Here is a 25,556-nt window from a genome sequence, read left to right as displayed (position 1 = left end):
CTTAGTTTTAGTATCAAGCAAATCATCTTAGACCACTCTGTAATAGGCAGAGTATACATCACCAATAAAGGACATCTAACGGAATGTATACACTCATATATATGCACACGTATGTGTATGTTATGGAGAAGGGTATGGCAACCCCCTCCAGTATTGTTGCCTGGAGAATCCCACAGACAGAGGAGCCTGGCGGGCTACAGTGCATGTGGCTGCAAAAGAGCTGGACATGACTGAGTGACCAAGCACATGTATGTATTAAGTAGCAATCAAATGGACACAAAAATAGACCTAAAAAGTCTAAAAACTGTGTTCAATAAGGAGCAAAATGCCATAGAGTGGATATGGACATCAGAATGAAATGGTTTATATTCACATCCTAGCCCATCTCTACCTGCCCTGAGATGCTCCGTTGCTTATCTGCTCTCTGTCTCCGTACACTCATACCAAAAAGAAAAAGAAAAGCGTCTGTACATCAGAAGGTGGTTACAGAATTAATCAAGCCCATCAATGTAAAGCACTGAATGCACTTTCCTACAATGCCTCACACACAGGCCTTCAAACATAAGTGGTTGCTGGTGACGCCCATGTGTTGCTACTGGCCTCATCCTTCAGTTGGCCCAGGGGGTGGGGTGGGGTGAGAGGTGGGGGGGAAGGGGGCGGGACACTAAGGAGCATAAAACTCAGGTGACTTTGGCTGAGGGTCAGGGAAGAAAAACTAGCCCAGGCTGTCAAGGTTGAGGAAGATGCTGTGGGCAGTACCTTCTTACCTAAAGCGAACAGGATGTACATTTTAATCCCTACACAAGGTCAGAAGACTCACACTGTCAAAACCATGAACATCTCATTTCCCATGAGGCTGTACAAATTAGCCTAGTTAGCAGCCCAGCATCTATTTGAGGAACAAACCATTGCTTTTAATTATGAAAAAAGACAAACAACATGAAAAGAAACATATTCTGCTTTTTGTCCCTGTCTCTAAAGCACATCTGTATTCTAAATGAGAAAGCAAAGAGGAAACACAGCCTGACAGCTGATGCCCTTTTCCCAGAAGGATGACTCATCTCCTCAACGTTCAAGACGAGTTTATAAGGGTGGCAACCTTTGACAGCCGCTGGTCGTGCGTATTTCAGGTTATGAATTTGGCTTCTATGTAGACACATTGGCGCAAGTTCACTTTAAATGCACAATTTCATAAAAATGTACAAAAGCAGATACCAGATATATATCATGCATGCATATCACCACACATATATATCAATGGATTTATTTGTAGGCAAGTAAATTGGCCAGAATGCCAGAAAATAGAGTGGCTCACTCCCTCAACAGTGCCTCTTCCCCAGTAAAGAATCTAACACTCTCTGGAGATAGTGTGGTACCTCCAGTTTCTTGCCCCTCTTAGAAAATACTCCTATAAAGCGAGCCAGCGACCACCACCACTACCACCACCACCCCTCTCTCAATTTATGTACTGGCCTCAGTGAATCCTTGCAGTGTTATCTCCTGCCCCTGGGAGACAGCACTCTGGCTTCAAACAAAGCCAGCTTCTTGACAACTCGTTAATTGCTTTTATTCTTCTGTGCTTCTCCTTCCTTCCAGAATGAACTTCTAGCACCTCAAAATCCTTCCTCCCCTTTAAAGCCCAGTTGAAATGTTTTCTTTACCAAATTCGGTCAAAAGTCATGCATTGATGATCTAGGTGCTGCAGCCACAGCAGTGAGGAAAAGATATTACTACACTGTTCCCTCTCTCCTGGAGCTTAGATTTGGTCGGGGGCGGGGGGGGGGGGTGGAGGACCAGAGAATTTAGGAAAACTAAATATGTATTATATCATTCAGTGATGAATGCCCTGAAGAAAAACAAAGTAAGTTAAAGGAATGGGAGCAGCAGCAGGCTTCTCCGTGAAGTTGGCCTTTATCCTGGGGGGCAATATTCATCCTTCCCCTATATCCTTACCCATCACTCTTAATGTAGCACCACTCAAAGTGCTACATTCACCAACAAAACACGGGACACCAGTTCAAATCAATGTTAGTGGGTATCACGGGGGCAAAAAGAAGTCTATGGCCAAGTACATCAGAGAAAAGTTGCGTTGAACAAAGTGAAGTAGATTTCTTTACAGCTGAATATTTTGAAAACTTCACCGTGTGTGGAATTAATGAAACTTCCGGTAAAACTGGAGTCAAGACAGGCCCGAAGGTGGAGGTCCCATGTCCCTGCCATGCATAGCCAATGACTCCACGCAGGGCGAGACAGTACCTGGATCTCCCACAGGAAGCTGTCGCCTGTTCTGCAGTCCAGCAGGAAGAGGAAGATGTCTCTTGGCCTGACAGTCCAGCCAATCAGAGACTGGGGAAACTCCACCAATGAGAAACCTCCATGCACTGGGCTCCCAATCTCCTCCAATGAGAAACCTCCATACACTGGGCTCCTAATCTCCTCCAATGGACTCTGTGGTTTTATAGCCCTTTCTCAACACGCCCCACCCTATTTCCTTATAAAAGCAAATTCCCCTTCTTTGTTCTCTGGATTTGCCTACAATCTGCCATTTTTATATAGCCGAAATGGCGATTCCTCTGGCTGTTCCCAAGTAAACTTGCTTTTGTCGCTAAAAGAACTGGCTATGACACAATTAAAGATGAGACATATTAAAATAGATTGCATACCTGCAAGAGCAGGACGAAACGCAGACTTCCCAAAATGAATGTGGCCACTGTGCCTTCGTAGAGCGCACATCTTCCGTCTGAGGTTGCTTGGAACATACTTTGGGAAATACTTTATTCCCCATCCACAGTATTAATTCTTTAACGAGTGGTATGACGTCTAGTTGTCGTTAACAACATATAAATCAACACAACTCGCCACGGAGCAGGTATAAATAGGCACTTGGTTGCTAACAGCTTATTGTCTCCAGTAAAACTAAAAGCTGGTTTCCGTGCCCTCACTAATGTGATAGGTGGTTGGAGAGGAATGGGTGCCCATGGAGGGGAATGTCAGCTTACATTCTTTGTAAAAGAAAAGAAATAGTAATGCTGGCATTCAGCTCCATCTCCCCAAAATACCCTGGGGGGGACCTCCAGGAATTTTTCTCAAAGCAAGTTTTTAACCAGGAAGATATGATACCCTATGTAGAAGACATCAGCTGATGTTTCTAAGAAGATGGCAAGACAGAAGGAAATTTAGAAATTACAACCCTCTGACTGTACTTATATGGTAGCCACAAGCCACATATGACTCTTTAAATTATCTAAAAGTAAATAAAATTTAGGGACTTCCCTGGTAGTCCAGTGGCTAAGACTCCTCGATCCCAAGCAGGGGGCCTGGGTTTGATCCCCGGTCAGGGAACTAGATTCCACATGCCCCAACTAAAGATCGTGCACGCAGCAAGGAAGACAGGAGATCCTTCGTGCCACAACTAAGACCCAGCACAACCAAATAAATATTTTAAAAATGAAAATTTAGAATTTAGTTCTGTCACATGAGCCACATTTCAAGTGTTCAATACCCACATGTGGTTAGCTGTCACTGCATTAGAAAGTGCCAACAGAGAGCATTTCCATCATTGTAGAATGTCCTGCTGGACAGTGGCTGCTAGAAGTAGAATCCTCCACCATCAGACCCTTGAAATTACTCTGTGACAGCCCACGTTCTTTTCTGGCTTCCCCTGAAGACCTTGAATTGTGGCCAGTGCCCTCCAGCCCTGACAAGACTATTGTGTGGTCTTTTTGAGACAGGCTGGGGCTTCCTTGGTGGCTCAGTGGTGCAGAGTCTTCTTGTCAATGCAGGAGACACAGTTCGATCCCTGATCCTGGAGGACCCCGTTGGTCACAGATCGACTGAGGCTGTGCACCACGACTGTTGAGCCTGTGCTCCGGAGCCTGGACGCGGCAGCTACTGAGCCCACATGCTGCAGCGGCTGAAGCCCTCCTATGGTAGAGCCCATGCTTTGCAGCAGGAGAGGCCTCTGCAATGAGAACCCTGCACGCCACAACTAGAGAGCAGCCCCACGACTGGAGAAGGAGCCAGGGCAGCAACAAAGACCCGACCCAGCCAAAAATACATTAACTAACTAATTTTTTTAAATATTTTTTTAAAAAAAGACAACCCGGCCAAAGGATCAACATGGAACCAGAGGCTAGCCGCAGATGGATGGCATCCTTCTTAAAGAGTTTGTCCACCTCGCAGTGTTCATTATCCCAGATACACCGAGAGACACTGCAGCCCTGAGAGCAGAGCACAGATAGCATGCTTTCTGCTGAGGCAGAAAGAGTGGGTTGGAGAAGGCACCACGCTAGGTAAGTGGTGGAGTCTGGACTGGGGAGGGATGTAAGTTTCCATCTCCTCTCACCAACCTGTACAAGCAATGGGGTTCAATCAGGGTTGAATGCTGAGTTCCTGGTGGGCAGACTCAAGGCCAAGGTGAAGGCACAGAGGAATTCTACAGAATTCCCTGTAGAGTAGAATCTGTTTCTTCCACTGAGGCTGAGCTTCCCACATGCGCTGGAAAGCCTTAAGCCAATTTGCTAACTAATTCACATGCTAATTGAGACCAGACTGCTTCTCATCCTGTTGTGCAGTCATGCCATTCTGTGCATCCTAGGCTGAGCCTTCATTTAGATTACAAATTTCCCAGCACAGTTGTTACTGGCAATTAAACCTACTTGATTGTTCCATTACACAAAGATTACACGACTGTTAAGGAATCCAATATAACTAATCTCTATCTCATTTCTAAAGGTGCACAGAAATAAGACCTGACAAGAGTAGAGAAATCTGTGAAAGATTGGCGCTCATCAGTTATTGTCAGTTTTTGGCAGGCCTGGATCAAAGAAACTCAGAGATTTAAGGCATCTTAATATGCAATCATATATCTGTTTTATTGTTATTACACAATGAAAATTAAACGTGAATGAAAAAGCATCATGAATTACTTTAAAAATCACATTGGCAGTACTGGGAAATAAATGCCCAGCGATTTACGCTTTTGTAGTCTGGGGCCGTTCTAGAAGCATTTTCCCCAATCATCCCTATCTAATCTTTTGTTCCCAGTCCACATCTGCTGCCAGAAAAATCAAGGGCTGTCTCAGGTCACCGACTTCTTCGCTCCTGTGTCTATCCAGACTTCCTGGGCCTGACTGATTTTTACTCTTTTATTTTTCCCATATTCAAGTTCTGTTTTCTCCCCCTTTCAAAGTTTAGACTTGTTTCAGAATCACCCAAGGTCTGGTCACAAGTGCAGATGTATTTGCCTTGCAAATGAGGCAGGAGCCCAAGAATCTACATGTTTAATTACCCCCAGAAGATTTCTACGCAGACCAAAATTACTTGCTGCCATATTTGACATCAAAATCCTCAACAAGAAGGACCAACTGTCCAGTGTCCCTGTATCTCCAACATCCAACTTGATGCCAAGCCCAAGAATGGGCACTCAACTTTGAAAACATTCTGAACCAAATTCACAAACTCTTTCCATTTAATGGGGCTTCCCTGGTGGCTCAGATGGCAAGGAATCTGCCTGCAATGCAGGAGACCCGGGTTCAATACTTGGGTCAGGAAGATCCCCTGGAGAAGGAAATGGCAATCCAGTCCAGTACTCTTGCTTGAAGGATTCTATGGATAGAGGAACCTGGTGGGCTACAGTCCATGGAGTCACAAAGAGTCTTATCTTTTTTTTTTTAAATGGATCTTTTACCAAAATGCAAGAACCACGGTAAGTAGGGATCCGTCCACCCCAGCCAACTTTGTACAGAACAATCCGCTCAACTGCCCCGGAGTCTCTGCTGAGATGGACCTGCCTGAGTTGCCAGCTCCCAAGCCCTTAAAGGAAAATTGTCTCATTGCTACCAGGAATGATGGCTCCTGGCACTGGCTGGCCACCATCTGCCTTCCCTCTAGGGCTGCTACATCACCCAGTGTTAGAAGGTGGTGACTTTTATCCTTTTGGCATCAAACATCTCATCTCCCTTGGGAGCACTCCCTTGGGAGCATTTAAACTAGTGCCTTTGCTGCTACATCAGAATCACCTAGAAGCTTGCTTAGAAATGCATGTTCCTAGATGAATTTCCACCCTGAGATAAGTACCTGTGGGGTGGGATTCAGGGCACTTAGATGTCCATGCAGCATCCTTGCCCCCGGATAATTTTTGAGACTGAGAACCCCTGACCTGTTCAAAAAGGAATTTCTGTTTCAACCTAATCTTCAAAGAACTCTGTCTACTTCCTCTACTACGGCTTCTCTGGTGGTCCAGTGGCTAAGAATCTTCCTGCCAAAGCAGGGGACATGGGTTCAATCCCTGGTCCAGGAAGATTTCACATGCTGCAGGGCAATTAAGTCCACAGGCTGCAGCTGCTGAAGCCCACGTGTCTAGAGCCCGTGTTCCACAACAAGAGAAGCCAGCACAATAAGAAGGCCTCGAACCCCAACGAGAGAAAGCTCGCCGCAACTAGAGAAAGCCCACACTCAGCAACGAAGACCCCGTGCAGCCAAGAATAAATAAATACACCTTCCTCTGTTAGGAGGGCCAAGTCTGTGCCTCCTTAACTCTCTCTGATTTGCTGGGGAGAGGGGTGGGGGTGGAGGGAAGTGATGGAGACTCGTCTGCAGGGCCCAGCCCAGCAATTGTAACCATCATCCCCTGACTGACATGTGAGAATGAACCTGAAAGCTCCCCTCTGACACTTCCCAGCAGGAATTTAGAGACCTTCGCAAACTGAGGAAGGAGCAGAGGAAACTCCCATTTCTTGAATGTCGCCCTAATGGTCGAGAAACGAGCGACGACAATGAAGACAACGCAAAATCTGGTGCAGTGGGTCCGGGGGCCGGCAGCCTCTACTGGACTGCGGTGCAGCGTCCACTCGGAGTCTAGCTTTTGTTCCTTTGTGCAGACTGCAAGACTGTCTCTGATCTTATCTTTCTTAGACACTACACCGACATAGTCCAAATCTCCTTGTTTTACCCCAGACCGGTCCCTTCTGGGCTAGTCTCGGGAACAATTAGCAAGTGCATAGGCAGCGTTCATGCCTGACACCGACCCGGTCCATGCTTTCATGATCCCAGTCATACTCCCTTCTGGGGCTGGCCTTGAGGTTTGTAACAAGATTATTCTTAAGAAAAACACAGTTTCTTAACATATGCCATTTTTCCAGGTGCTATTTCTATGAAATTTCTCAAGGCCGTGAAAGTACATTATTAGGAATTCCCACTATACTTGAGCTTTATTTCCTGGGAAAATAACACTAAATGCTTAGTGTTTCCTATTATCTTACTTTCCCTCCGCATTCTACCTGGAGCCCACTGCCTACTCCCAGGCAGAATTAATCCCTTCCCCACCGCTCCTCACTCTCCAGAGTACTCTGCCCCCACCCTCCTGGATTAGAGCACTTTTCTGGCATTAAAGCTAATTGTTTGTGTAGGTCTTTTTCCCCAGACATCCTTTGCTCCAAAGGCTGGTTGGTATTTTCTTGATCTCTGCACCACCCAGACCTGGCCTTAAAGTGCTGCTCAAATTAAGTTTCCAGGTGGGTGGACTGCAGATAAGGTCCACCCTGGCCCTCGGGATGTGCCTCTTTGACTGAAATGCACATGGAGGTGTTGGCTTTGCAGGCTGGCCTGAACCTTTTTATAGCTTTGTTTTTCTTCAACACATTTTCCAGAATTTATGTCGCTACCAACAAATCTGTGTGCAAAAGCTACAGAGACAAGTTATTTCCCCTAGAAGACACTGCCCATTAACCTTGAATCCTGTATTGTTTTGCATACATATATATATATATATATACAGAGAGAGAGAGAGAGAGAGAGAGAGAGATGCATATTACCTTGTGATGCTCCCTGTGCTATGGCTTCCAGCATTACAAAAGCCATAACAGCTAAGTGTTTTTTGAGCAGTATTTCTGATTGAAAGCAGATGCCCTGCATTTAGCCTTGGTACACAGCAAAGCATCTCAGGATGCTGCTTTTTTACATGAAGGCAATCCAGACCCCCTCCTTTCTGATGTCAGAGAACGGATAGGTATTTTTCAGAAGGTTTAAAGCATTTTTTTTTTTTTCTGGTTCTTTCAGTCCGGACTTTTAGAAGAGCTCCCGCCTCCAATTGCCCCCCAATTTCTCCTCACTTCTAATCCATCTCCCACCCTGATTCCACAGAGATCTTCCTGAAAACCCAGACCTGTTCATTCTTCTTCCTTCAGAAAGAAGTTCAACCTCCATCTTGCTGTGGTTTCCAAAGCTTTCTCCACTGTTCCCAGGGCTCCACTCTGCAAGATGCCCTTTTTGTTCCAGCCACGCTGCACTCCTTGACTCTCTGAAACTCTTCACTCAAGCTTTGGTTTCTGCTGTTCCCTCTGCCTGGAATGCCACTGCCCCCACTTTGGCCTCTTGAAACCCCACCTAGCCCTCAAAACCTATTCGAGTGCCAGCTCCCTGCTGTGTGACTATGGGCAAGGCACTGACCCACTATGAGCCTCAGTTTGTTCATCTTCAAAAGGAGGATTCAACCAAAGGATGGGCGAAAGAAGAGAAAATAGAATGCTTGAACAATAATCTCCAGCCCCCAACTCCATCTTCACTCTTTTTATACAGAGCTAGAGCACACTACACATTCATTATCATCCCCAACAGACTAAGAGGTCTTGGAGGTCAGGGGGCTGCACTTTAGACATGCCTGGCACAAAGTATCTGCAATGGATATGTCGATTCATCTCTGTCTCACTGCCAATCAGATCCACATAATTCACAGGCCAGTTGCTTGCGAGAGGTTGCATCAAAATAAATGAACTCAAGAGGTCAGAATGATCTAACCTTAACCCCACGCCCCCTGCATGGGAAGCATCCAGTCTTAACCACTGGATCACTAGGGAAGTTCCCAAAGCAAGAGACATTTTTAAATTTCCTGATCTGGAGAGTGAGGATGGCAATACCTCTGTGGGAATAACCTTACTTCATGGGGTTGCTCAGAGGACTAAGTACACTAACATTTAAGAGAACAACTATCATCACTATTCTTAGGATGCCATCAAGCTTTTGGTTTGGGCTTTCCCAGCCTTGGCAAACTGGCAAGGTGAACAGCTGAGCTCAGTGGTCTTGGAGGTCCTGGAAACTGTGGCCCAACTATCCCACGACCAGGGCTACATTGTTATTTTCATGGGCCCTAGGTAATTTTGGTTTTATGGACCTTTCTCCATTAAATAATAAAATGAATATTATTTTAGGACTGCATTGGTTAAAGATGAATATAACCCAATCAGAATTCATTATTATATACTGCTTCTTATTATATTCATTTTCTTCTTTTGAAAGAAATTAAAGTTAAGGAATTCCCTGGCAATCCAGTAGTTAGGACTTGGTGCTTTCACTGCATAGGCCATTCAAGGTGGCAAAAAAAGAAAGAAAGAAATGAAAATTAAAACATTTTTCATGGAGTCCTGAAATTATGGGGGGCCCTGGGCATTGCACCTCCTGTGCAGGATGGAGAAGTCAGCCTTAGCCTTCCGTCTCTGAATTAACTTCTTGAATGTCAGCTCAAACCAGGCTCCCTCTCACTGATCTTCTTCAGCTACTTCTGGGATCTTTGCACAAATTCATTCTTTTTCCTGAAACTCTCCCCCCGCCCTTCTCCCTCTCAGAGCAACAGAACTCCCTTACAATACAGCTCACTGTGCTCTACACCCAGTTTCTGATCTAGCATCTCCTGGGTGCGACCCGAGAGTCTATCCATTTTTAACAGCACACAGACGCTGCTGATGTGGACGGTCGCAGCTTCTCCCAGGACCACACTTCAAGAACAGCAGCTTGCCGGGTCAGCTCGGATACCAGTCTCTTTGGGAAGCTTTCTCTGATTTGCTTCTCCCTCACATGCTCCCCAGGGACTAACGGCTTCATCTAGGTAATTGTCTGAGTTCTGTCTCCCTCTCTCCTATTTGACTGTAAGCTCCGTGTCGTCTGTTCTCTCACCGTCCGGCCTGCAAAGTAGATGCTGGGTAAACATGTGTGGACTGCTGTTCAGAAAAATTGAACCAACATGACCTCCTAGCAACGGTGAGTACGAATGTTAGAATTCTCTCAAGTCACCAGCACTGCCCTTTCCCCATTTTCAACAATTGTCAATTTCAGAATTCTTCCTTTAGCTCTTGCCTTTGAGGGAAAGCAGGAAGAAGCTCTGCGCGACCAGGAAGGCGGGGCCTTAAGCCCCCACTAGCCCTGCCCCCCACGCCTCGCCCCGCCCCACTAGCCCCGCCCCGCCCCGATCTTCAGCCTCGGCTCTCGGTCCCGCCCTGCGACCTAAGCCAGGCCCCGCCCCCAGATCCGGGCCCCGCCTCTCTCCCCGCCCCAGGCCCGGAGCTGCTCTGCGCATGCTCGTCCGGCAGAGTTCCCTGGGAAGCGTTGCTGGCAAGAAGCGAACTTTTCCCGGGACGATGTCGCGACCCGGCCCTCCCCAGGAACCTGCCAGGTAAGGCCTCCCCGACCTCTGGCACCCCGAGCCGGGCCTGGCCCTGCCTTGATCACTGCGCGGCCGGACAGGTTGCGGGCCGTGGGTGGCCAGGGCCTTCTGGCTACTTGTTGCGGGTCCCGCCTGTCCTCCTTCCGGAGCCCCACGCTCCGGACGCTCACCTCCTTTGGCAGCTCGCAGGATCCCCGGGCCTTCGCGCCTTCCCCCGCCAAAGACAGAGCCGGGTTTGCACACTTGGGGGGCGCACAGCCCCCGAGGGCTTCCCTCTTCCGCTCGCCGAGCCTCAGCCGTCGAACAGCGAGCCCGCACCAGGCAGCGCCCGGTTCAAAGTCCCCAGGCTACTTCCAGCCTCAGTTACACAAACTCTCTGAGCCTGGAGCGTGATCGTGTTTTCACCTTAATGAGAAAAGCATGGACAGAAGGTGCGATGAGCCCACCCAGAATGTAGTACAGAATGTACCGACAGTAGTGTTTACCTGGCGATTACTCCGAGCACCAGCTCCTTACGTGGACGGTTTTGCAGACTGTTGCTTCTGCTGGTCCCTGTGGTCAGCTCTGGGCACCACACTTTTAAGCAGTCCCTCACATTGCTGGTTGGAAGTTCTAGTTTCGTTTTCTGGACCCCGGCCTGTGTGCACTAGGATGTGCTCTGGAGTCCCTTCCAGTGCCAGCATTCCTGTGGACTCTTCAGGCCACTGGGGCACTTTCAACACCCACTGCAGTTTCCTAACTACATTATTGAGCATCCTACCTCCTAGAAAGAGGCAAGAAATAGCACACATCTCTGGCAAGCAACTATGCATCTAAGGACTGCTGCTGCTGCTAAGTCGCTTCAGTCGTGTCCGACTCTGTGCGACCCCAGAGACGGAAGCCCACCAGGCTCCCTGTCCCTCGGATTCTCCAGGCAAGAACACTGGAGTGGGTTGCCATTTCCTTCTCCAATGCATGAAAGTGAAAAGTGAAAGGGAAGTCGCTCAGGCATGTCCGACTCTTAGCGACCCCATGGACTAGAGCCTACCAGGCTCCTCCATCCATGGGATTTTCCAGGCAAGAGTACTGGAGTGGGGCATCTAAGGACTGAGACATTTAAATGGCAGCCACAGAACTGGATCATTTAATCCTTACAAACATCCTCAACATGTCACACATCAGGAAAGGGGGGCTTAGAGAGGTCAGTCCTAACACTTTGAAACCAGTCTGGCTTACTTAAACACCAGCTTTTGCCCCTTACACAAAACTGCCTTAACCCATAGTTATGAATTCAGAGAACAATGTGTGGTTAAAGCCTAAATACTTGGATTTTACTAAGTCACAAGTGGACCCAACAGTCTTTGTTGTAACATGCCCTCTGGGTGACTCTGTTGCTGCATAAGTTTGGGAACCAGTGTTATAAGGTATTTGAAGACAAGGGTTTGATAATGTGACGTAAGGGCCAGGTTAAGAGAAAGCCCTTAGCCTTACGATGGTGTAACCTTTGTAACAATGAACTTGCTCTGCAAATCTGTCTTCCTGAGTATTACTGTGGGTTTCAGCACTGAACTGTTGCACAGTTGAAAGAATATTTTATCATCATTCAAAATTAATTTAGATTTTAAAGTGAACTCAGGCACTAAACTGTGTTCTTAGTAATTTTTGCCTCATTTTATCTTACCAAAAGTCACATGATTTGGGTATTATTATTGCTGTCATATTATTAAAAAGTCGGAGAAGGCAACGGCACCCCACTCCAGTACTCTTGCCTGGAAAATCCCATGGATGGAGGAGCCTGGTAGGCTCTAGTCCATGGGGTCGCTAAGAGTCGGACACGACTGAGCGACTTCCCTTTCACTTTTCAGTTTCATGCATTGGAGAAGGAAATGGCAACCCACTCCAGTGTTCTTGCCTGGAGAATCCCAGGGATGGGGGAGCCTGGTGGGCTTCCGTCTATGGGGTCGCACAGAGTCGGACATGACTGAAACGACTTAGCAGCAGCAGCAGCAGGACACATAGCAAAGCAGAAACATCATGCAGTTTAGGAGCTTTTTATCATAACCCGGGTTACTAAACTGTGTGGTTTGTTTCCATTTTAGAAACAGTTTGATAGATGACGCTAAGGCCCGCTTAAAAAAGCATGACTGTGGGACCGAATATTCTCACTGTTCATCTAACAAATGTTCGATCCTTCTACCTTTGTTGGCTAAAGATGGGAAACTTTACCTGTTGTTCACCCTCCGGTCAGAGAAGGTAAGTGACGGAAAGGTTCCTGACCTTAAGGTCTCAGGATGTTTGAAAACCCCATGAAATGTGGTCACTGGCACATAGTTTGAGGTTCCAGATTCTCAGTTGGGCTTTCAAAGTTGTGATGTTCAAGGGGTACATGAAGCCACAGAATCATGTGGCTTTTTACGGAGAAGTTTTGGAAAGTAAAATAAGCAATTGAGCTAGCAAGTAATTTAAAATACTTTTATGCCAGGGTTTCTTATCCAGCCATCACCATTCGGGCTGGATAATTCTTTGTTGTGAGAGTTACCCCGTACATTATGGGACATTTAACAACATCCCTGGCCTCTTTCCACTAGAAGCCAGTAACACACACACACACAGACCACACACACAGTTTGTGACAGCCACATATGTCTCCAGATATCGCCTGCTCTCTTGGCAGGGATGCTGCTGCTAAGTCGCTTCAGTCGTGTCCAACTCTGTGCAACCCCAGAGACGGCAGCCCACCAGGGATGGGGGGCATAAAACTGCCCCCACCAAGAGCCACTGTTTTAGATTAATCCCACCCCAGGTATAGTGTGTATATGTGTGTATCCAGATCACTTTGCTGTATACCAGAAACTAACACAACATTGTAGATCAACTGTACTTTAAAAAATATATTAAGTTTTTTAAGGAATAACATTTCATCTCAATTTTAAAAAATATTTTAAAAAATAGTTGCTTATAGAATTGTTCAGACTCATTGACAAGAAATCCATCTGAAGCATTGTGCCCAGACCCATAAGCACTCGATAAAGGTTATCCATTCAGAATGCTGGCCTTTTCATTATCCTTTTGTTCTGCCTTTTTTCTCCATCAGTGTAAATCTGTGTGTGTGTATACTATCTTTGGAGGGCAAGGAGAGAAAAATCAGAAGTGAGGGTAATTCTCCTAGTTCAATTTTTTAAAGGACTCAAGTTTAAAAAAAAGAAAAACTTTTCTTTCTGGTCTTATTCCCTACTGGTTGCCACAAGTATGGGAATGGTCTCTGGCACAAGACAGAAATTCAGCACATACTTGTTGAATGAATGAGTGGTACCAAACTTGGAATCCCACACGGCGGCTCTGTTCCTTCCATATCCAGCTGAGAAGGTCACCTGGAGAGGTCTGCTTTCCTGGAGGTAAGTGCGAACCTACGGACGCGGACGACGTGGCCACGGCTCTCCGGGAAGCCCAGGAGGAAGTGGGGCTGCGTCCTCATCAAGTGGAGGTGGTCTGCTGCCTGATGCCACTGCCGTTTGATGTAAGGCTGGGGGTGGAGCTGTCTGGCTTAGACTCGCGTGAGCTCGCAGTAGGTAGACTATCTTCAGGATCCCACGACCCTCAAGCATGCGGTACAGAGTCAAGAGACTCTGGCTCATGTGTGGACTTTGCCCCCACTGGGCTAAGAGGCCTTGGGCAACCCCCACTTCCTATCTGGGCCCCTCCTTCCCCGTCCAGAAATGAAAGGGCTGAACACCATCAGCGGTTTTCAGACTGGGTGCTGTGGAACCCTGTAGATGCCTCAGTGTTCTTTCGTTGACATTCAGTTCACAGTTTTCTCTAGATGGGTTTATTTTTGAGAATTCTTTTGAAAAAAATAACACACACTTGAGCATGCCACATACCAAATTTTAGCCCCTTGGAGGCCACTGAAGGTACTCATTTTTGCACATACCATGGAACCAGGCTTCTCCATATCACATAGATTGAGCAATATCCTGAGATCTAGGGAAGCTGTTTAGAAACAGTCACTACTTGTAACTGCATTTCTGTTTGAAGCAGGATTTGATAGTATATACGAAACAAACAAACATAACAACGAAAGGTGTCCTGGGACTGACAGAGCTGGACCTCATTTCCTACGAGCTGATCACAACACTCTCACTGTTACACTAAGTGACTGGAGAAGGAGTGATGTGCCCTGCTAAGGCACTTCAGTCGTGTCCGATTCTTGGTGACCCCGTGGACTGTAGCCTGCCAGGCTCCTCTGTGCGTGGGATTCTCCGGGCCAGAATACTGGAATGGGTTGCCATGCCCTCCTCCAGGGGATCTTCCCAACCCAGGGGTCAAACCCACGTCGGAAAGATCCCTGGAGGAGGGCAGAAGGAGTAAATAGGGTGAATTTAAAGTTGCATAACAGAATTATTTGACTGGTCTAAAATTTTCCATGTATACTTGTAATTTTGGAATGGTTACCGATTTCACAGAGAGTTCTCACGTAGCCGTGCTCAGGTCCCCCTGTTACTGACATCGGACATCACTGTGGTACATTTGTGACACTAAGAAATCAGTGTCAGCACTTTACCATCACTGAACTCCACGCTTTACTTGCCTTTCACTAGTTTTTCTACTGATGTCCCCCTTTCTGTCCGGGATCCCACGCAGGACACCATGTTGTGCTTAGTTGCCTGTCTCCTCAGTCTCTGGTCTGGGCCAGTTTCTTAGACTGCCCTGTTCTCATGGCCTTGACACTTGTGAGGGGCACAGGTCAGGTGTGTTCTTGCACGCTCCTCAATTTGGGTTTATCTGATACTATTCTCCTGGTTAAGCAAAGGTTACAGGCTTGGGGGAAGAATAATCCCCCAGAGGTGAACTTCACTCATCACCTATCAGAATAGGTATAATTTTTTTTTTAAATAGTATTGGGCTTTCATGTGAATTTTTATGTCAAAGGAAGAATTCCACTGATGCCTAAAAATTAGAAAGCCAGATTGCCCTTTGTGACGATCAATGATGCTGACATCTGTCTTAATTGGCTCAATTTTAAGAATAGAGAGGTCACCACTCCCAGGAGATTTAGCTTGGAAGAAGCTAAAGGCCATTCCATAAATGTGCCCTCAGTGAGAAAGAAACGAGACAGAAAAGTAACATTGGATTAAGACAGGACGTATGCCAGTTACTTCCTCTGTGTTTTCTAATGGGAGCCCTTTTCAGGGGATAGCTGCAAATCTCCTGGGACATCTTAGAGATTTATTTTAGAACTCTCTTGACAAAACACATAATGGTTATAGGTTCCCCAGATGAGAGTAAGTCCATTTCCAAGGTCCCCAGAGCTGCTGAGTTCACCCGTAAGGGGATCGCATACAACAGTCCTCACAGGTGTGTGTGTGTGTTCAAATGACCTGCTCCTGCTATAATGCCAATCACACCACCGAGAAATTAGAATGAAGAAAGGCTTTCAAGGAGGATGTACTGTATTTAGAAGTGCCAGTGAGGGTTGTTTTGTTTTTTGGACTTTGCAAATCTTTTAAATATGGTTCAAAAGTGCCATTTATTTAATGCCTAGAAGCCTATTCTAATTCAGTCAGAATTCTAATTCTTGACTGGGGGTAATTTTCTCTCTTGGGGAACACACACAGGGCAATGCCTGGAGATGTTTTGGGGTGTCACTGGCTTTTCCCCATGCCTGGTGTTAACCCTCCCAGGCCTTCCAGCCCCCAACCGACCTTCATACATGTCACTGTATCATACATGTATGAGCTTCTCTCTGCAAAGGCCTCGAGGGACAGTTCCCCTTTTTCTCTACGCGTGGCCCGTAACTCCCAGTCTCCATCCTTTTGTTCGCTTCCTGAAGGCCCGATTCCTGTAACATTTCAGTGGTGTGTCCTGACTTCCAAGGCTGTTTCTAATAGTCTGCAGTTTCTTCCAGGAGCTCTAAAGCCTGGCTCATCCTATTTCCAGAGCAGAAGCCAGTCTCTGTGGGATTTCAACTCAGCAAATGGGCAAAATCCAGGCTTTTATGGGTCCTGGGATGTCTGCCACATACTACTTTTTTCCTGCCATTTCAGACACCTGTGTTTTTAGACATGGGATGTGCAGAGTTGCTGCTTCAGCCACAAGTTTCCACAGTCTCTCTTACTTTGCTGAGCTTGAACCCTGTTGAGCGTGCCTGACTCCCTATCTAGAACATTCAGTCTTAAACCCTGATCTCCCTTTGAGGCTTTGCTTTGATTCTTTTTCTTTCCTGCACTAATTTCCTTAGACTCTGACATGCCAGTTCAAGGGCTGGCACTGGCCATACAAAGTTCCTGCCCAGGCACCTGCCTAATAGGCATGGCCCTGAGACCTCTGGAAGGCCTGAGCCACAGCTGGGGATGCTGCCTCGTGGTCTCCGGGCCGCTTACTGGTGTGCCAGCTTGGAGATTTGGTGACCAGCATTTTGATAGAACTTGAGCACTCGACTCCAGCATATGGGCAGCAGGCCTAGGGTAGAATCCTGGCTTCTGCCAAGTGGGAGCCAGGTGTGGCCATGGGCAAGTTTTTTCTGATCCAGTTTCCATTGGTAAAGCTTCTTCAGGAGCAGGTTGTTATGAAGAACCTGGGGGAGGCTGATGGATTCTAGACGAGGGGCCCACAGGCTGTGGGGTTTGAATGGAGAGAGCAGCCACGGATGCACGGTGAGCGACACTCCAAGGTCTGTCCAGATGCTTTTTTTTTTTTTTTTTTAATTTATTTCTTAATTGGAGGAAATTTGCTTTACAGTGTAGTGTGGGTTTCCACCATACAACAATGCAAATCAGCAGTAATTATACATGTATCACCTCCCTCTGGAGCCTCCCTCCCTTCCCCTGTGCCACCCGTCTAGGTCACCGCAGAGCGCCAGGCTGGCCTCCGCGTATCACACGGCAGCTCCTCGCCAGCCGTCTGTCTGACACAGGGGAGTGTGCAAACGGCGATGCTGCTTTCTGCCTCGCCCGCCCTCTCCTTGCCCCTCTGTGTCCACGAGGCTGCTCTCTGTGTCCACAGAGCCGTGTCTGCGGCTCCATTCCCTTCCTGCACGTAGGTTCATCCATCAGTGCCACTTTTCTCGATTCTGTATATACGCGGTAACAGTCCTCTTAGGATGTGTTTCTGACACACACAGACACACACACTCTGGTTCTCTCTCCATACTCATGCCCTCAGGCTCCTGGAGCCGCGCCCCGCCCCCATGGGTCAGCACTGTCTTGATTTACTCCTGGCCAGGCAGAGGCCGGGGATGAAAGCCCAGCTCCCTCATCATCTCCCGGGACAGACCGAGGTACACTTTATATGCTGGAGCTGCCCGCAGCATCCCTTCTTGGCTTCCCTGCTCCCGCCCTCAATCCTTTGTCCTCGAGCTCTTCCTTAAGAAACCCCTGGCATCTGAGCCTTCATCTCAGCGGCTGCTTGAGGGGACCTTGTGACAGAAGAGGCTGTCAGGCAGGCCGAGCACAGTGAGGGCTGCTGCTGGGTCCGGGCCTCGGGGCAGCTCACAACCCCAGACGTCCCACCTTACAGACGTCTCGAGCCCGCGCTCCCCTCCTCCGCTCCCGGTCCAGATGTTGACTTGCGTCATTAATTCAGTTAACCATCTGAGTCATCACTGCTCTTCAACACGCATTAGCTGCCCTCCCTCAAGACCTCCCACAGGCATATTGGTCCTCCTGTAGGAGCCCAGCCCCACAGTGTCTCCCTGGATTTCCCCGCTCACTTTCTCTCAGGAATTCCCCAATTCGTCTCCCTTTCTCATTCAAGGTCATGCCTCCCCCATCAGCTCTTACACTAAACCGCAGGCCTCCCCTGCAAGACTCCAGGTAGAATCTTTCACGGAACAGCACCCTGCGTTCATTTCAGAACAGTGGTGGTTATAAATAGAAATCTCCCCGCCAGCTAGCCTCCTAGGCTCCTCTGTCCATGAGATTCTCCAGGCAGGAATACTGGAGTAGGTTGCCATTTCCTTCTCCAGGGGACCTTCTCGACCCAGGGATCGAACCCACGTCTCCTGTCTCCAATCTGTATTGGCAGGCGGATTCTTTACCACTGAGCCAGGGAAGCCCACGCCTCCATTTAAGGGACATAAAGTTTACTTATAGAAGAAGTTTTATGTAACAGACTGCTTTGGCCTGTGAGCTTAGTTTATGCTGAAGTAGCATGCGTTTGGGAGAAGGCAGTGGCACCCCACTCCAGTACTCTTGTGTGGAAAATCCCATGGGCAGAGGAGCCTGGTAGGCTGCAGTCCATGGGGTCGCAAAGAGTCAGACACGACTGAGCGACTTCACTTTCACTTTTCAGTTTCATGCATTGGAGAAGGAAATGGCAACCCACTCCAGTGTTCTTGCCTGGAGAATCCCAGGGACGGGGAGCCTGGTGGGCTGCTGTCTATGGGGTCGTACAGAGTCGGACACAACTGAAGTGGCTTAGCTTAGCTTAGCATGCGTTTAGACATACTTTTTTATTTTTTAAACTGTATCGCTCACGTCTCAGTGTCTTCGTGTTCTGCTTTCAGAAGGATATGTGGATAACGCCGGTTGTAGGATTTATAGACTCCAACTTTGAGGCCAGACCTAACCCGGATGAAGTTAAGAACGTGTTCCTGGTGCCTCTGGAGTACTTCCTGCGTCCCCGTGTTTACCATCAGAGTCACGTGACACGCTGCGGTCGTCGTGTTATTGTTCACTGCTTTGAGTACACGGACCCTGAAGATGGTGTGACGTACTGCATCCGGGGACTGACTGCAAGATGTGCCGTGTTTATCGCCTTAGTGATTTTGGGGGAAAAACCCTCCTTTGAGGTTGATTTTAATCTCAGCGATTTGATTCCACCCTCTGAAGAGTCCTTCCTGAAGCCTCAGAAACATGCTCTGAGCAAGTTATGATTTATGAGACCAACACCCAAATGACTCTCTGAGCAGTGTTCTTGTGGGCTTAGCCACGGAACAATGATTCGACCAGCTGTTGGAATTTGACAGGTGTGAATATTTTTACTGCAACTTGAAGGTAAAAAACCTTGCCTTTTCCCCAGTTGTCCTCTACTGTCTGAAAAAGCAAAAGTCTTTAAAAAGTAGAAAAATGTGTTTATACTATTGCATAGTTTCACCCCCAATATGTGTAACAATACTTTTCTTACATGTGTAAGAAAAGTGGTCCGGTGGCTAAGACTCTGAGCTCCCAGAGCAGGGGGCCCGAGTTCAATCCCTGGGCAGAGAACTAGATCCCATATGCTGCAACTAAGACCCAGCACAGACAGATAAAATCAATATTTTAAAAATATTTGTTGAATGTATGACCATGTGGCATTGATCTTATTTGTACAAGGTAACCTCTCTCTCTCTGTTGTTACGTGTGACAGAAACTCCTGACCAGCCATCAGAACACACCCTCCTTCTCCTTGGCTATAGAGTTGAAGCTGAGCCCATAGCTCCCCAGGCAGAACCAGCATTGACTAAGTTCCAGTGCAGTTAAATGTAGCTCTGAAATTAAATTTAGGCCAATGGGATGTGAAATCGTTCTTGCTGGTCATCTCCAATTTCAATTTAAGAGATAAACCAAACTCCCTCGATTGCCTTTTCCATGATTTATCTGCAACCCAGCCTTGACTTTACAATTCCTGCAGGAAAGTCAGAGCTAAAAGATGTAAGACCTTGGATCTCTGAAAGACTGTGGAGCAAAGCAACCTGCCATCCTGGGCTATTCCTTTGGGACGGTTACATGGGAGAAAAAGAAAGCTCTGTCACTGCTGCCACTGTAATTGGGGTCATTTTGTTACAGCAGAGCTATAGCCTGAATAATACACCATAACTCTTGAAAATGGTTGGATGGATATTCACCCAAACTTGAGGTGTTGTCAGTAATTAGAATTCAGGATGATCTGACATTTAACATACGGTTCCTGGGACATGCACAAGACGACTTTGGGTGTTGGTGGGGTTTGACAGTCATGATCCAAAATAGCTAAAAGAATATGAGAGGCCGACAATCAGGGCAGATTACCTGCCTTAATATGATAGCAGAAAAACACGCATTTCAAGGACAACCCTCAAATCAGAGGTCAGAGAGACATATATTCTGAATCGCACGCCTTGAAATTTATTACTTCTTACAGGGGCATCATCATATGTCAAACTTTAGAGTTAGCAGAGATTTCTCTCCTTAATTAAGGTGTTAGCCATCCTGGACCAGATCGGGGACCGAGGGGGTCCTGTGTTGTAGCTGAAAATACGGTGCCCACACGCTGAATCCATTTAGTCAGCCATGCCACTGTCCATTGCTGCTGAATTCTGATTTTCTGAGAGCTGGCGGAGGAAAACATTCAATCTGCAGCTTTATGCCCGTAAATGTTGAAACGGTGCAAATCTGGCTGCAGCTTCAAAAGCAGATGTTGAGTGAGTTAACCCATTAACATTCTATAACCAGCCCTGCAGGAACAGGCCTACATGGTTTCCGAACAATTATAGAGGAATTTGCAAATATGTATTTACAATCTGACAGCAGCATAATTGCTGGGTAAATGGTTGACCTCTGGTAGTGCAGAACTTTCCGAACTGTTTGTTTATGCAAACACCACAGACCTGCCTAGTTTCTAAGTGGAGATGACCCAACCTAAGTCCTCACTCTGAGTGACATGCATGGCCACCCAACTGGCTCAGTCAGGAAAGAATCTGCCTGCAAGGCAGGAGACACACAGGTTCAATCCCTGGGTCAAGAAGATCCCCTGGAGGAGGAAATGGCAACCCACTCCAGTATTCTTGCCGGGATAATACCACGGACAGAGGAGCCTGGCAGGCTACAGTCCACAGGGTCAAAAAGACCCGGACATGACTGAGTGACTAAACCACCACCAACACCGCAGTGATGGGGGTATTGCCCACCCCCTTTTTAGTGGTTTATTTCATGACATTTATGTTCAGGGTTCTAGTTAAATATCCTGTTACAATGGCCAGACATTTAGGAAGTTTGACTCAAAGAAACTATTGGCAGAGCACTGATCTCACAAACTCTGCAGAACCACTGAACAAATCAACCTCAAGGAGCGATGTGGATGGACCTAGAGTCGGTCATACAGAGTGAAGCATGTCAGAAAAACAAATACTGTTTATTAACGTATATATGTAGAATCTAGAAAAATGGTACAGATGAGTCTATTTCCAGGCCAGGTTTAGAGACACAGACTTAGAGAAGGGACGTGGGTGGTGGACGGGGAGGGTGGGATGAATTGAGAGGGTGGGACGGGGAGGATTCACATATATACACTACCCTGTGTATAACTGAAGCTCCAGTACTTGGGCCACCTCGTGTGAAGAACTGACTCATTGGAAAGGACCCTGATGCTGGGAAAGATTGAAGGCGGGAGGAGAAGGGGATGACAGAGGATGCGATGGTTGGATGGCATCACCGACTCAATGGACATGAGTTTGAGTATGCCCTGGGAATTGGTGATGGACAGGGAGGCCTGGCGTGCCACAGTCCATGGGGTCGCAGAGTCGGACACAGCTGAGCAACTGAACAGAGCCGAGCTGATGTGTAAAACAGATAGTGGGATGCTGCTGTACAGCTTAGGGCGTTCAGTTTGGTGCTCTGTGATGACCTAGACGGGTGCAATGGGGTAGTGGTGGGGGGAAAGTCCAACGGGGAGGGGATATATATGTCCATAGAGCTGACTCCTTCGTGTACGGCAGAATTAACACAATATTGTAAAGCAGTTATCCTCCAATTAAAAAGTCGTCAGGGGGCAAACCTCTACCTCAAAAGCAAGAGGAGGTGCATCTTGACTTCTGCATCCTGCCATTCTTATGATGATAACCATCTTCCTGAGTTATTGATACAGACAGAGAAAAGCAACAGAAACTCAGTGCTCCAGCCCCTAATTCTTTAGAGGGGACAACACTTGGCCCTGTTCGGCTCACCTGGCAGGTTTCCAGGAACCTATGGACATGTTCAAGGGCAAGGCTCAGAGCTGGGGCCACAGTTGCACGTGTTTCCCAAAGGCCCCTGAGTCAGGTGGGTCTGGGTGGGAGCATTCCTGAAGAAAGGGGGCTGGACGGACACCCCCAAATACTTATTGTCTCCAGTCCCTAAAATCTGTGCATTCTGCCATCCAGGCATCTCAACTCTTTTCTTTGCATCCCTGTGGCCTTGGTAAGCAGGTGGTTAAGTCTGAGTGGGGAGTCAGGATGCCTAGATTTGAATCCCAGCTAAGGCATCCATCCATTCAGTGACCTTTAGCAAGTTACTCATCCTCTACAGTTCTTAGTTTCCTCCTCTAATGTGGGAGAAACTCTTTACTTTAGGTCTGTTGATGGGATTAAGAGTTAGTACATGTGGAGGGAGGAGGGAGGAGGGTTCAGGATGGGGAACACGTGTATGCCTGTATGGCAGAACCAATACAATATTGTAAAGTTTAAAAATAAAATTTAAGAAAAATAAAAATGATAATGTATTACTTAAGAGTGTGAAAAATCAGTAAAGTGTTTCCATTTTAGAAAAATTTGTGTTCTAATGTTATTCAATAAGAATTTTATAATAAAATTATGAATAAAATTCACTTCTACCTAAAAAAAAAAAAAGAGTTAGTACATGTGACCTTCTTACTTAAAGCACACCCAAATGCTTAGAATAATGCCTAGGAAATAGTAACAATGTTACTGTTAGCTGGTAATTTGATATTATTATAACTAGGACATTATAATGGTAATAATAAGCATTGCTATTTCTCTAGTTCTGAATATCATTTTTCCTACACCAGAAGTTCATGAATTTTCTTGGTTCACAATGAGTACCCTTGGCATCTCAGTCATTTTTTTCACAGTATATCTAGGCCAAAGGAAAACACCTAATAATTTGGTTTGTTATGTTACTATATGTGAACGATTTAACAAGTGTTTATGTCCTCCTAACTTGGTAGCCATTTGAAAATATACTAGGTACAAGAAAAATACTACTTTCATTTCAGTCCTAAACAACAGTTGCTTAACTGTGTACACCAGGGGGGCACCTGAGTAAACGGCAGACTCAAATACAGTCACGTGATGGGAATGAACACACAGAGGGAGGAGGGACTCAGAGAAGCCGTCCCTGAGGAGGCGGTGGCTGAGCCAGGCTGACGGATAAGGCGACGTTACCCAGGTGAATGAGATGATGGTGGTGATGATGGGGACTATTGTTTATTGAGCACCTGTTATAAACCTTGAGTTTGAGCAAACTCTGGGAGATGGTGAAAGACAGAAAAGCCTGGTGTGCTGCAGTCCACGGAGTCACAAAGAGTCGGTACCACGGAGCGACTGAACAACAATTATAAACCTGGCCCTTCATTTTGATTATTTCATTTAACCCTCCACCGAATCTCTGCAGTGAGTAGTAGTATTATTCCCATTTTTAGACATGAAAATTTGAGAATCAGAGAAGTTAAATATTAGCCCATGGTCACAGAGCCAACATCCAAATACACATGTATGAATTTCACAGCTCATATTCTACTATACTCACTCAACATAAGGCTCACTTTCTAGGGACAGAGGCAAGAATAGAAGGGTTATGTTAACCTTTCCCTTGAATCACTACATGGGAAAGGGAGAGCAAAGCTGAAAACATTGGGACAGAGCAGAGTTTATTTTCCCCTTTGTCATGTCCTCCAGTTTATTCAGCTGCTGCAGCACATATTGAAATGAATGATTAGCTATGATGATTTTAATTAAAGTGGAGCATACCAATTAATAAATGAGAGTGCTGGCATCCTTGCTCGTACAACAAGTCCTTTCACGGTGCCAGCTTTCCGGGTAAGGAACTGAGATGGCGCAACATTCCTCCACCCTTCAGATGAGACGATTAAACGTAATTTCTTTTTCTTGTTGCCAGCTGGTTTCCTATCTGAGACTAGCACGGGGTTTTGATACAACTGCTGGAGTGATCAGCCCCTAGGGTCCCTCCTGGGGTCTGTGTCTAGACTCCATTCAGAAATCTTTGTTTCTGGTGCACCGTGCAGCACGTGGAAATTCCCCAACCAGGGACCTGGGGTCGGACCCATGCCCCCTGCAGTGGGAGTGAGGAGTCTTAACCACTGGACCGCCATGGAAGTCCTCCATTCAGAAATCTTGATTGCCCCCTCATCACCACTTGGACAGCTCTGTCTGCCGTCCCATTGTTGCATACCCCTCAGACTTAAGACTCAAATCCTCTATGCCCACTCCTCCAACCAGCCCTATTTACGTAGCACAGACACTGCTTCATCACACCCCTTTGCATACCTTTCTCTCTCTCTCTCTCTCTCTCTCTCTCGCTCTCTCTAGGCTTCCCAGGTGACACAATGGTAAAGAATTGTCTGCCAATACAGGAGACACAAGAGATGTGGATTCTATCCCTAGATCAGGAGGATCCTCTGGAGAAGGAAATGGCAACCACTCTAGCATTCTTGCCTGGAAAATTCCATGGACAGAGGAGCCTGGAGGGCTATAGTCCATGGGGCCATAAAGAGTTGGACATGACTGAGCGACTGAGCACACATATATATAACAGATCCACAGACCATGCAACCCCTCAGTCTGACTTCCCCTGGCCTCTGGTGAATGGACCAGGGATCCATGGTCAACCCAAAGGTAGCATCTAATTTGATAGCCAAGAATCCATGACTTTGTAGAAGAAAACAGCAACTCACTGTAGTAGTCTTGCCTGGGAAATCCCATGGACAGAGGAGCCTGGCGGACTATAGTCCATGCCGTCGCAAAGAATTGGCTATCACCAAGAATGCATGAAATCTGTGACTCATGTGGTCTATTTAAACAGATGACCTAGATAGGAACTAAAAAGCAGAGATATCACTTTGCCAACAAAGTCATGTACAGATGTAAGAGTTGGACCAAAAAAGAAGGCTGAACACAAAGAATTGATGCTTTTAAATTGTGGTACTGGAGAAGACTCTTGAGAGTCCCTTGCATATCAAAGAGATCAAACCAGACAATTCTGAAGGAAATCAACCCTGAATATTCACTGGAAGGACCGATGCTGAAGCTGAAAGCTCCAATACTTTGGCCACCTGATGCAAAGAGCCAACCAATTAGAAAAGACCCTGATGCTGAGAAAGATGGAGGGCAGGAGGAGAAGGGGATGACAGAGGGTGAGATGGTTGGATGGCATCACTGACTCAATGGACATGA

The 25,556-nt window shown here is 46.8% G+C and overlaps 1 protein-coding gene across 2 annotated transcripts; it reads left to right on the top strand.

Moving 5' to 3' along the window:
- The first annotated feature begins 10,325 nt into the window (after positions 1-10,325).
- On the top strand, positions 10,326-22,885 carry NUDT7 (nudix hydrolase 7). 2 transcript variants are annotated; one of them, XM_005905696.3, is made up of 4 exons: positions 10,326-10,444; positions 12,514-12,667; positions 13,773-13,931; positions 18,918-22,883. In XM_005905696.3, exons 1-4 carry the CDS (start codon positions 10,347-10,349, stop codon positions 19,284-19,286), a joined length of 780 nt encoding a protein of 259 aa, XP_005905758.2. In that variant the 5' UTR covers positions 10,326-10,346; the 3' UTR covers positions 19,287-22,883. The 2 variants fall into 2 exon arrangements, with proteins under 2 accessions (XP_005905758.2, XP_005905759.2); XM_005905697.3 differs by lacking the exon at positions 13,773-13,931 and having other exon boundaries at positions 18,918-22,885.
- The last annotated feature ends 2,671 nt before the right edge of the window (positions 22,886-25,556 follow it).

Source organism: Bos mutus, chromosome 18 (assembly GCF_027580195.1).
Source record: "Bos mutus isolate GX-2022 chromosome 18, NWIPB_WYAK_1.1, whole genome shotgun sequence".
NCBI lineage: Eukaryota > Metazoa > Chordata > Mammalia > Artiodactyla > Bovidae > Bos > Bos mutus.
The sequence above is the reverse complement of the archived record's forward strand: the minus strand, read 5'-3'. Positions and strand labels throughout refer to the sequence as shown.

Excerpts from the sequence above, each read along its gene's own strand:
- NUDT7 (XM_005905696.3), top strand. The coding sequence starts at position 10,347 with ATGCTCGTCCGGCAGAGTTCCCTGGGAAGCGTTGCTGGCAAGAAGCGA. Across the intron at positions 10,445-12,513 it reads CCTCCCCAGGAACCTGCCAG|AAACAGTTTGATAGATGACG; the intron begins GTAAGGCCTCCC and ends TTTCCATTTTAG. Across the intron at positions 12,668-13,772 it reads TCACCCTCCGGTCAGAGAAG|CTGAGAAGGTCACCTGGAGA; the intron begins GTAAGTGACGGA and ends TTCCATATCCAG.